Source organism: Ictidomys tridecemlineatus, chromosome 6, assembly GCF_052094955.1.
Source record: "Ictidomys tridecemlineatus isolate mIctTri1 chromosome 6, mIctTri1.hap1, whole genome shotgun sequence".
Lineage (NCBI taxonomy): Eukaryota > Metazoa > Chordata > Mammalia > Rodentia > Sciuridae > Ictidomys > Ictidomys tridecemlineatus.
In genome coordinates, this window is record NC_135482.1 from 83,848,526 (window position 1) to 83,860,882 (window position 12,357).

Sequence of the window (12,357 nt, forward strand, 5' to 3'; positions counted from 1 at the left end):
CAGTTGTGTAGATTTTTAAGTCTTATAGTTTAGTTGTGGAGCAGCTGATTTTTTAGGCACCGAATTTAGGTCAAATTAAGTATTTAGAGTATTTATCAAATTTAAAAATGCACTGGGCATGTATTATTCTGTGTTAGGTTTTTATGTATACAGAGCTTTGAAATCATACAAATGGAAGTTTGTAATGGAAATAAATGAAAGGGAAAGATGTTTTATTGGTTTGACATCTCTTAAAATTCTGGTTTTTAACAATGCAGCCAATTTCTTAATTCAGAAAATGTTATTCAGTGTCCATTTTTGTACTGTGCAGACTTCCAGAGGATTGGATACACATTCAGAAATGGACCATATCCCTGTCCTCATGAAGCTTACTAGTCTTAGCAGTATTTTAAGTTAGTGATCCAAGGTTCTGTATTTTAGGATAGCATGCAATTTCTTGTGTCTTTTATCCTTAGTTTCTCACAGTGTGTAGGATTATGGAACAGTTATATTATTGTGATCTTAATATAATAAAATTAGTAGTATTAGTAGTAAAATGAGAATATTTGAGTAGACTAAGAAGGGACATGTAGCAAGTACCTTAGATAATTTTTTCAACACTCTATTTTGAAATTTTTCAAATGAATAGAAAAGAGGCAAAAAATTTAAAAACTTACAATGAATAACTGTTGCCCTTAAACTAGATTCCCTAGTAAATGTTTTGTCCTGTTTTCTCTAGATTTATATGTGTATCTGTATCTATTTAGATAGATATAGATATTCATATATGTGTATAGATATGTATCTCTATTTGTGTATGTACCTATATATAGGTACATGACAACATATTCTATATTCTTGCTGAGCTCTTTGAGAATGTTACACATGTTGAACTTCTACCTTCTAAGACAGATCTATATCCTGCCTACTGTCTGTGTCAGTAAAGTTTTATTGGAGCATAACCACACTTGTGTGTTTGTATCTGGTCAAAGGCTGCTTTTACATTACAGCAACAGAATTGAGTAGTTATGACAAGAGACCAAAGCTCTGAAGTATTTACACTCTGGCCCCCTACAGAAAAAGTTTTCCAACCCTATCATAACCAGAATATTTTCTTGTACAACCACAACACAATAATGAAATTGAGGAAATTCAACATTGATTTACCTAATAGTTCATATCCACATTTTGTTAGTTATTCAAAGAAGGTCCTTTTAGCATTTGTTTTCTGACTCAGGATGAAAAATTTGTTATCATGCCTCTATGTCTTTCACTGTATAACAGCTTCTTAGTTCTTTTTCCGTCTTTTATGACAGTGGCATTTTCAAGGAGTTTCACGCCAGATGTTTTATAGAATGTCCTCTTAAATTTGTTCAGATTCAACGGTTTGGCAGGGATGCTAAGTGAGGAATGTTATGTCCTCCTCATTGCATCACATCAGGAGGTACATGATGCTGGTTTGTCCCATTATTAATGATAACATTGATGTGTGTGTGTGTGTGTGTATACATATATAAAATTTATTTTTGGTTAAGGTGATATTTGTCAGATTTCTCTCTGTAAAGATTTGATTCTTTTATAACTAATAAAGACTCTGAGAGGAGATACTTTGAGACTGTAAGTAACCTGTTCTATAGTATATTTGCACTCAGTTGGATTCAGTATTCACTGATAATTTTTGCCTGAATTAATTGCTACTGTAGTGGTTGCAAAATGGTAATTTTATAACTGTCATTACTTCTACATTAATTAATTGGCACCTGTCATAAATAAGGGATTTCTCTTTTCTTTCCTTATTTCTTTGTTTGGTTAGTTTTATTTCTATCAACAGAAACTCTTGGATTTTTAAAAATTTAGTCTGTGGAAGTCTGTTACTGTAATTACTGATTTCAATATTCAGATTTGTTTCTTCGGCCAGTGAAATCCTATTCAAGCTGGCCTCTTTATCCTTTTGCTATGTCCCCATCAGTTTTTCACCTCTTCTGAACTTTTTGGCCCGATATATTCTGGGTTTACTTGTTCACTTTCCCTGTCAAGTAGCCCCAGTTCCTTTAGTGAGGAATGACATTCAAGATGGATCTGGATGTTAGGTGTTTATTGCTGCTGGAGTGGCACTGCTTCTAAACCTATCAAGCTAATAAGTAAATGTTCTAAAAAATTATGAGTTCATTAGAATCATGAGTTCATTGTTCTTCCTCACTTTCCTCCCTTTTTCTCATGTTGAGAACCTTGATTCTGTGATATGTACATTTTAATGTCAAACTGTATATAACTGTGAAATAAAAATGATGTCAGTCATAAATTCATATTGAGTGAATTGATATGAGGTTAGTTTCTTTATTTGTAGAATTAAGGTTAAATATTATTCTTCCTTGAGAAAAGTAGTAATCCTTTCTCATTTTTAGGGGATCCCTAAAACATTAAGGAAAACATTTAGGAAAAGACTGAGGTATCTGAGTGCCTAAGAATTTAAATGTCTTGAACAAAAACACAAGATAAATGAAAACTATTTGCCTTATATAATAGGAAGCCAATTTATGTATAAATTAGAAGCAAACATTCAGATAGAAGAAAAATGAGCTAAGCATAGTCAACCTGTGAACAAAAATAAAAACAAATGACAAACATATAAAAAGACAATTCATTAATAAAGTTCAAACAATAACTAACATGTTATGCTTTTACATTGGTTAAGATTAGAATGCCTAATTATCCTAAAAAGGATATGAAGAAATATGCACTTTTATTTTTTTGGTACTGCGGGTTAAACGTAGGGCAGTTTACCAATGTGCTACATCCCCTATTTTTATTTTTTTAAGACAGTGTCTTCCTAAATTGTGGAGATTACCCTTGAAATTGGGATCCTCCTGGCTCAACCTCCCTAGTTGCTGGGATTACAGGTATGCATCACCAGGCTTAGCAAAATGCCTTCTTTATGATCTAGTCATAGTAAGCTCTTAAAATTTTCTGGGGGTCAGTTTGGAAATATTTATCAAAATTTAAACTGCATGACTAGGTAATTCCATTTCTTAGAAGTTATCCTAAGAATTTAATTGGCTAACTATGTAAAATGTTTATATAGGAATGTTCATTGCACTGCTGTTTGTGATTTTTTTAAAATGGAAATAATATACATGCCTACCAATAGACAATGAGTGAAGTTAATCATGACATGCACATATAATTCTATTATGCAATTATTGAAAACAATTAGGTAAATGTATTGTGTACTAACATTGAAAAATGCCCATTACAGCACATTGTGTTGAATATCACTCTTTTTGTGTTGTTTCAGTTTAAAAAAAATAAGCATATACTATTGGAGTTGGGGAGAAAGAAATACTCATTTTGGAGAGAACAAAGAGAACTAAAGTATTAAGTACTATTAGATTGTTTCATACTTTCCTCTTTTTTTTGAGATTCTCTGCTATATAAGAAAGTTATATCAGATTAATTCTACTGCATATTTCCCTCTTTCTAAAGCCTCAATAAATTGGATAATGCATATATACTCTTGCATTAAGGAAATTGACATCAAGGCCAAGTAAAGAGTAACTGAGAGGTATATAAAACATGAAAATTATACTGGCATCTGTAATTATTAAGATTAGATACATGATCATTCCAGTCTTATAGTTTTACATGATATCAAACAATAATTTGTGGGAGAATTCATGTGATTTCAACAAGTTACAAATACATGTTCATAACATACTTATTTTCAAAATCTGTTATGCAGATTATTCTTTTCATACTTTAAAAGTAATAATAATTTTATGTCTTTAGATATTTTACTCTCTTTATCCCTAAACTAATATTCAATTGTTAAGAAAACAAGCTTTTTAATATCTTCGTTCGCTAAACAGAAATTCTTCATAATCTTTCATTTTTGGCATTCCATCTCTAGAACTTGTCTAGCTGTTTTATTATTTTGAAATATGGTGATCACTTTTTCAAAAATTATCCTAACAATAGGTGTCTAGTGATTTTCTAAACATAGGTTATTATTTTTCTACAGTTTTAGTAGCAGTGGCCTGCTCCCTACTTTTTTGTATGTTTGGTATATAAAATAATACAATTTCTATAGCATTTTTCATTTTATAAAGGACCTTTTCATACTCTTTAATTCTAACTTGGGCACATAGTTCTGCATGTGTTTATTTACCACTTGTATAACTGAAAGAACAATGGTTTAGAGTAGATTAGAGATTAAGTAGTTTACCCAAGTCTATCATAAGTAAGTAGAGTTCTACAGCACCCCATAGATTGAAAACTCACAGGTTTTTCAGTAACCGAGACTTCTGATCTGAGCACCAGATGTGTATGGCAAGCTGCCTATTAAGTCATACACACCAGGACAACTCACAAACATAGGAAATTCAACATGCCTCAAATTATACTCATCTTTTCTTCACCTTTTCCCTCTGTTCTCATCTTAAAAATTGAGATTTAATGTACAAAACTCAAAACTCACCCTTTTAAAAAGTGGGAAATTCAGCATTGATTAGTGTATTTATAAGATTGTGTAGCCATTACAACTCTAGTGATTAGGGATGCTCAACCTATAAATGTTCTAATTCTAGAACATTTTCAGCATCCCAAAATGAAGCCTCATACCCACTAGCAGTCACTCTCCAAACCCTTCTTTTACCAGCCTCTGAAATCCACTAACCTATTTTGTATCTCTATCCATTCTATTTTCTGAATATTTTGTATAATTCAAATCATACAGTATGTGGCCTTTTGTGTCTAGATTTTATGTAGGATAATGTTCACGATTCAAGCTTTGCATATATCAGTACTTCATTCCTTTAAAGAAAAAATAAAAACTCTTGTATAGATATACCATATTTTGTTTATTCATTCATCAGTTGGTGGGCATTTGAATTGTTTGCCCCCTCTTCCCCCCCCTTTTTGCTTTTTTGAATAATGATGATATAAACATTCGTGTATAACTTTTTGTGTGACCATATATATTTTCAATTCTCTTGGGTACATGTCTAGAGATAGAATTGCTGGTAACTCTGTATGGAACTTTTTGAGGATCTGCCAGCTTATTTTCCAGAGGTTGCAGCATTGACTATTGGCAATTTATGAAAGTAGTTCTGTCAGTTTTATCCATTAAGTATTTCTCTGATCTGCTCAGCCTCTCCATCCATGCTGCAATCGCTGCCATAGTTCAAGTTCAGTCATTTCTAGTAATAATATCCTAACTTATCTCCCAGTCTTCGTTCCCCTTCTTTCCTACTCCTTTTTTGTTTTTAACATTTAAGAAGTCAGAAGTACAGTCTGGAAAACAAACTACACTAGATATTTCAGCATGAAGAACCTAAGTGGAGGATTAATTAGGTGTTAGAAGACTGAAAAGCAAAGGGAGAACACTAATGTAATACAGTATTATCAAGAAGTGTCCATTACCCTTAGGATTCTAGGAATGCAGGAAAGGTTTGGGGGTTATTAGAATTACAACCTCAGGTGAGGGGCCAAGTTGCTAAGTCTTAACCTTCTGTGGAGGTACTGCTTCACCATTGGTATTAGTGCCTCCTGCTACTTAATTGATGCTTCTAAAATGGATGTACTGAGGCATTGTCTAAGAGGGCCATAATTTTGTCACAATAATGCTAATAGTAAGCATGGTAAATCTGATTCTTTCTACTTAAAGTCCTGTCAATGATAATAGCATAGGACAAATTTAAGAATTCCTTAATTCTAGCATAAAAGATCCTATATAAGCTGGCCACTGCTTGAGTATCCCAATTTTATTTCTTGCTCCCTATCTATATTTCTGTAAGCTGAATTATAGTGAAGGTCTTGATTCCATATACTCATCATGCAGTTTGATGTTTTTCATGCATTTTCTTTTTTCCTTCCTGCATGGGATGGCTCTGCCTTCTTGTCTTTCTTAATTCATACAAAGTCGATCTATCTTCCTATGTGCTACCATTATATTCTGTCCTGCTTAGGATGTTAATTAACATTTCTTTCAGTTATTTACATTCATTTCTCTTCCATTAGATTTAGTTCCATGAGGAACTATATACTGGATGAGTATCTTTGATCTGAAATACTTGAAACCAAAAGTATCATTGCACTTCTAATTTTGGATTTTCAGATTAGGGATGTTCAACTTGTAATGCTTAGCCCTAGGTGTGGCACTTAGATTTTCCCCATTATTATTCTAACATAGCAGGCCACTGCATGTTTCTAGCTTACTTTGAGATCTGTCTACTGCAACCTTTGATGACTTAATAATAGTATGGGACACATTGTTCTATAATGAATTGAAAGGTCTTATAGAAGATTGAATGATTTAGCATTAGCTTTGAAATTCCTCTTACTAGGTCTCCAGTAACAATGTGAAAATTTCAAATGCAGATGATCTAAGTGATGACATAAATCTGAATATATGAAAAAAATCAAATAACATTATTACTCCTTAAAGAAAGAGATATTGAAACAATAAGAATTTTTAGCCTATCACACCAACAGAAATTTAAAGGAAAATAAAAATACAGAATCCTGGATAGTGAGTAATGATGAACAGGTATACATGTACTGCTGTGTGGAAAATTAATATAATGAATAATCATGTATGTATTAATTAGCTTTGTCATATCTTAATATTTTGTCATGTTTGGTTTAGCACTTCTTTCTTTTTCAAGATACAAAATGGTACAATTGAAGACCCCAGTGTACTTTCCCCCAGTCTTATTCTTTTCCCTTTCCTAAGTGTTTGGAAATCTCTATTGTTTTTATTGTATTTTTACATAAAAGTTTTCATATTATATAGAACTTGATCAAAGACAAAATTTATTAGTAGTAGTATTTTGTAATTTAAAAATTACAGTGTTTTAAACTCATAAATTTTTATAAGACTTTTATAAGAAAACATGGAAAAGTGTTAAAGATGAATTATTGAGAGATTTAAAAATCTACCTTTGCAAACTTAATACATTGTAAACAGGAAAGTTTGTTGTGGATTCATTTCAAATAGTACAATAACTTTAGATATTTCAGAAGGGTTGTTACAATTAAAATTTTTTTAAAATGATGATTACATTTCTATTAAATTTAATAGAAATTTATATTTTTAGTGTATGTATGTATTTGCATTGTATTCTGCAGACAGGTTTGATTACCTACAGTGTTCAGGACTTAGGCACATCTGAGTAGTGGTAAGGAAAACAGATATGAGTCCTACCATTTAGGAGTTCAAACCTTAGTTGGGGGGTGGGAGGATAGACTTAAACAATAAAGAATAAAAGATCTAATTACAAATTCTAATACATGCTATGAAGGAAACAGATGCTGGTGAAGGAAGAGTCCTTTAGATTTTATTTTTAAGGCTGAATGGGGATGGTTTTGAAGAACTTTGAACAAGTGACATGATCTACATTAAATACAAATCATTTGCTGCTGTGTGCCAAATATATCCTAGGGATCTCTGCCAGGAAGCAATTGCTGAAACAGATTGCCTGAGACAAAGTAGATAACAGGGACTGGGGGATAACTAAGGGATGATGATAGTGGTAGATGCTTTGATTTAGGGTAAATTTTGAAAATAGATAAATGGTGTAAGACTATGGGTCAGTATTCAGTGTCTCTGTACTTTTTCTTTTTAAGACAAAATCAGGATGCCATGTTAAATGCATCTCTATCATTTTTAAAGAATATTTCCTTAGCATCATTTACTGTAAATGATATTATTATGTCAAAGCCTATGATTGCTCTAGATAAATACTCTTATGGCTTTCCAAAGAGATTGTGCTGTTTAGTTGTATCACCAGAATTGTCTTAATTTCATCTACAGTTAGAAAAGTTTATACTGCTTCAGTAGATGAAAAGATGGCACTTTGGGAGCAAGGGGTATACATCAAAAAAACTTTCTTTATTTCATTATGTTGAGTGAATTTAAATGGTTTTATTTTATCCTAGTTTCCTAAGACTATCCATAACCTATGTGCCTGATCTAAAAGTTTACTTTATTTGCAAGTCTAGAGATAGCACTAATTTAAAATGTAAAATTTGGATTCTTTTCTCTGCTCCATCGTAAACTAGTTTCATTGTAGACTCTGTAAGTTTTTAAATTTGTTAGGCTTTGGTAGTTGTACAAAGTGATTTTTTTTAAGTATGTAGGGAATAAATAATATGTGTTAATAAGCATGCTTCAGATTTGTGAAAAGTTAATAGCTTTCTACAAGGGCTGGCAATTTTTTTTCTGTAAAAAGCCCCATGGGTCTTTATTACATAATCTCTGGGGTTTTTGTGTCAATATTTTTAGGCTCTGAAAGGGATAAGATAATAGGAATGAGACTGCTTTCCCAGTTTCTTGGTCCCTCTGGTGGAATGTTCATCAAGGAAACATCTTATGTAATATGTGCAGAAGCTGCTAAATTTCCCACCACATTATATAGTTTTTAAACAGTATTTGAAATTTTGCTGAGTAGGACTTTACTGAGGTACTTCTTGGAGGCATGATATGTGGGAAGATGGTGAGAAATCCCATAGCCACACCTTCTGTATTAAGTAGGTTTGGGTGGCTCCAGAATCTATATGTGCTTGACTTTTTTGTTGTGAAATATTTTAGATTTGAAGACTAAGAGAGCTACCACCGATTAGGCTAACTTAGTTAGTTTTGGTAAGCAAAGAATGTGAGTTAACAGCAATAGGTAAGGAAAAGTTTTTGGTTAGTTTTACATACTCTTGAGCCACACCTAGGTAAAGTATTGACTAAGACACTGTACTGCCAATTTCTGCTCTTTCATTATTCCTCAAACACTGGATTTAGGGTATGGCTAAATACTGAGGTAGAGCTCAGTGGTAGAGCACCTGCCTTGTGTGTGTGTGTGTGTGTGTGTGTGTGTGTGTGTGTGTGTGTGTGTGTGTGTGTGTGTGTTCAATCCCCAGTACAACAAAACAAAACAAAAACCCATTGGAATTTAATACCTATAGGAGTTATTTCAAATGGTAATTAAGTGGATAGGCTAAAATAAAATTGTCAACCAAATATTCAAAACATTAATCAAGAACTTCTTGTTTAGAAAATCAGTATCTATCCTTTTTTTCTGATTGGTAAGATTATTATTACATTCAATTTAGAAAAAACAGTATACTTTTAAAAGTTAAGCAATAAATCATAGTCTAATATGGTAATCTTTCATACTTTTTAAAATTAATCTAAAGGGCCTATGGGTGAAGCTCAGTGGTAGAGCACATGGTTTGTATGTGTGAGGCTCTGGGTTCAATCCCCAGTATCTACATAAATATAAATTCTAAACAAAGAAACACATTCAGTGTATCATGTAGCACCAAAGAGAGATAAACAAGAAATAAATCTCTCAAATTATCTTCTCCATCAAAAACAGCCTTTTAAAGTGTTTTGATGTATTTATCTCAAGTTCCTTAATATGTGTAGAGATACATTTATAAAACAGTGTACCCACACTTTATTGGGATCATGCTGTATACTGTCTAAAATTTAACATTTTACAAAAAGCATGATTTTTCTTTAAAGAGAGAGTGAGAGAGGGAGAGAGAGAAAGAGAGAGAATTTTAATATTTTTATTTTTTAGTTATTGGCGGACACAACATCTTTGTATGTGGTGCTGAGAATTGAACCCGGGCCGCATGCATGCCAGGCGAGCGCGCTACTGCTTGAGCCACATCCCCAGCCCCAAGCATGATTTTTTAATGATACTCCCCCTCTCCCTTGATCTCTCAAATGATAGAATGGTTGATAAAGTAATTCATGAACTAAGGACACTTAAGTACTGTTACCCATGCGTGGAACAATAAAAAATAATATCTTTATACATTTTACTTGTTGTCAGCACTGCCTCTTATTCCACAGTTTTACATAATACCATCCCCTTTGCTTACTTTTTGAGGCCTGTTTTGGTAGAGTGTGTGAAATTTTCAGTAGAAATATAACTCAAACGTCAGAGGAATATCAGATTTTCATTTCAAGATTCTGTAACCAACCCCATTCCTTTTTTTATTTCCAATGATAAGGATCAAACCCAGGTCCTTGGCCTGCTAAGCAAGTCCTCTACCACATAGGCCTTCATTTTTACAATTGAATAGTTTTAAGATCTCTGTCTCTTTTTAATAGAGACTCCTCAATTGGCAAATGAAATAGTTATCCTTTAAAACTATAGTCATTACCACAGAAATACTATATCAAAATGCTATCTGGCAGTTAGGATTTGTTCTCAAGCTTTAAAACTATAGTATTAACATAGTAATACTATCAGTTACCATCTGGAGGTGAACAAGGGCATTAGAATCTTGTTTATTTGCTTATATATGTCTTTGACTGTAAATAAAGTTCAATGCATGACAATTATTTGCATGTTGATTGATTGTGTGTGTGTGTGGGGGGTCACCTCAGTCATCCTGAATAATAGAGTTTGTTCAGCTATCCTATTTTGCTAATAATTATTTTTTATAGATAGGTTTGTTACTAATATATACATTTGCATTGTTGAATCTCCAGGTAATACCTTTAAATATTTTTGTGGTAATATACATAAAATTTATCACAATAGCCATTTTTAAGTGTTTAATTCAGTGACATTAAGTACATACACAGTGCAACCATCACAGTGTTGTATAACCATTAGCACTGTCCACTTATCTACTTTCAGAACTTTTTCATCATTATACACTATACCCCTTCAACAGTAACTCCCTACCTAATTTTCCTTTCCTCACCCCTGGTAATTCCTATTTCTGTTTGTATGTATGAATTCTCTTCTAGGTGTTTCATATATATGGGATCATGAAATATTTGTCCTTTTATGTCTGACTTATATTACTTAGAATAATATTTTTAAGGTTAATATGTGTTGTAATTTGTATCAGATTTCATTTCTTCTTAAGCTGAATCATTAGCCATCCATTTACCTATTAATGCATACTTAAGTTGTTTCTACATTTTGACTAAAGTAAATAATGCTGCTGTAAATATTGGTGTACAAGTAAGTATTGGTTAGGGACTCTGCTTTCATACACACACACACACACACACACACACACACACACACACACACACACGGAAATGGGTTCATGTTGTAATTCTATCATTTAGCTGTCAAGGAGTAGCTAAATTGTTCTCCAAAATGGCTATACCACTTTACATTGTCACCAACACAGTACATATCTAGTGGCTCCATATCCTCACTCGCATGTGTGTTTGGGTGATTTTTTTTTTTTTTTTTTTTTTTTTAGTAATAGTCATTCTAATAAGTGGTAGGTGGTGTCCTACGGTTTTGATTTGCATTTCCCTAATGACTAATGATGTTGATCATCTTTTCATGTGCTCTATTTGGCCATTTGTTCCTCCTTAGAGAAATATCTATTCAAGTCCTTTGCCCATTTTGAATGGGGTTATTTGTCTTTTTTTGTTGAGTTGTATATAACACCTTTTTAAAAGGTGCACTAAAATAATCTAGACTGTTTCTCCCTTCTCAGGATTCCTACAGGAAACAAGTAGTAATTGATGGAGAAACCTGTCTCTTGGATATTCTCGACACAGCAGGTCAAGAGGAGTACAGTGCGATGAGGGACCAGTACATGAGGACTGGGGAGGGCTTTCTTTGTGTATTTGCCATAAATAATACTAAATCATTTGAAGATATTCACCATTATAGGTGGGTTTAAGTCAAGTGTAATAAATTGGCATTGAGAAGTAATTATAGCTTTCATTTCTTTTTTGCTAATTGCCATGCCTATATTATCTAACTTAAAATTTAAAATAATTTTTTAGAGGTAGGTAATCATTCCATTTTACAAATGAAGTTTTTGACAATTAGAGTAGTTGAGTAACTTGTTCCAGATTGTTTAGATAGTACTATTGCTAGGATTGAAATCTATGCTTGTTTTGACTCAAGAACTTTCTGTACTCTTAACTACTCTACATTAGAGAAATAAGCCTTTGAACTTTTCAGATATATCATGAAAATGAAAATTATAAACAAAAATATGAAAAGGTGATTTGAAGTAGTGCCACACGAATGATTTTTTTAAATAATTATGTATGTTTAGTGTAGGATTGAATAAAGAATGGCTATGCATATTTAAATACAACTTAGATGTTGTAAAAATTTATGAATCTGACAAATCTGCATAAAACTGACTATTGTATTAAATGTATTTTATATTCTGTTTCCTTGAGCTTAAGTTTTCATAAAACTGCATAGTAAAGCAAATATTCCACTTACTGGCTATGTCCTGTTACTATGAGTTAGCCTAGTTAAGAAGTTTAACATTTTATTTAAGATCATTTATTAAGATCATTTATTTCAGTATGTTTACTCTGTAACCTAGTAATAAGAAAATTTGGGTGGTTGTATTTTTGCATTTTTTTAAGAGTAGTAT

The 12,357-nt window shown here is 32.4% G+C and overlaps 1 protein-coding gene across 4 annotated transcripts in view; it reads left to right on the top strand.

The window, feature by feature from the left end:
• Positions 1-12,357, top strand: part of Kras (KRAS proto-oncogene, GTPase) — a 38,212-nt gene that overhangs the window by 8,798 nt on the left and 17,057 nt on the right. For all 4 annotated transcript variants that reach the window (XM_078015061.1, XM_078015064.1, XM_078015062.1 and 1 more), the window contains exon 3: positions 11,452-11,630. In XM_078015061.1, coding sequence (XP_077871187.1) covers positions 11,452-11,630 — 179 coding nt within the window. The remainder of the gene's footprint in view (positions 1-11,451; positions 11,631-12,357) is intronic.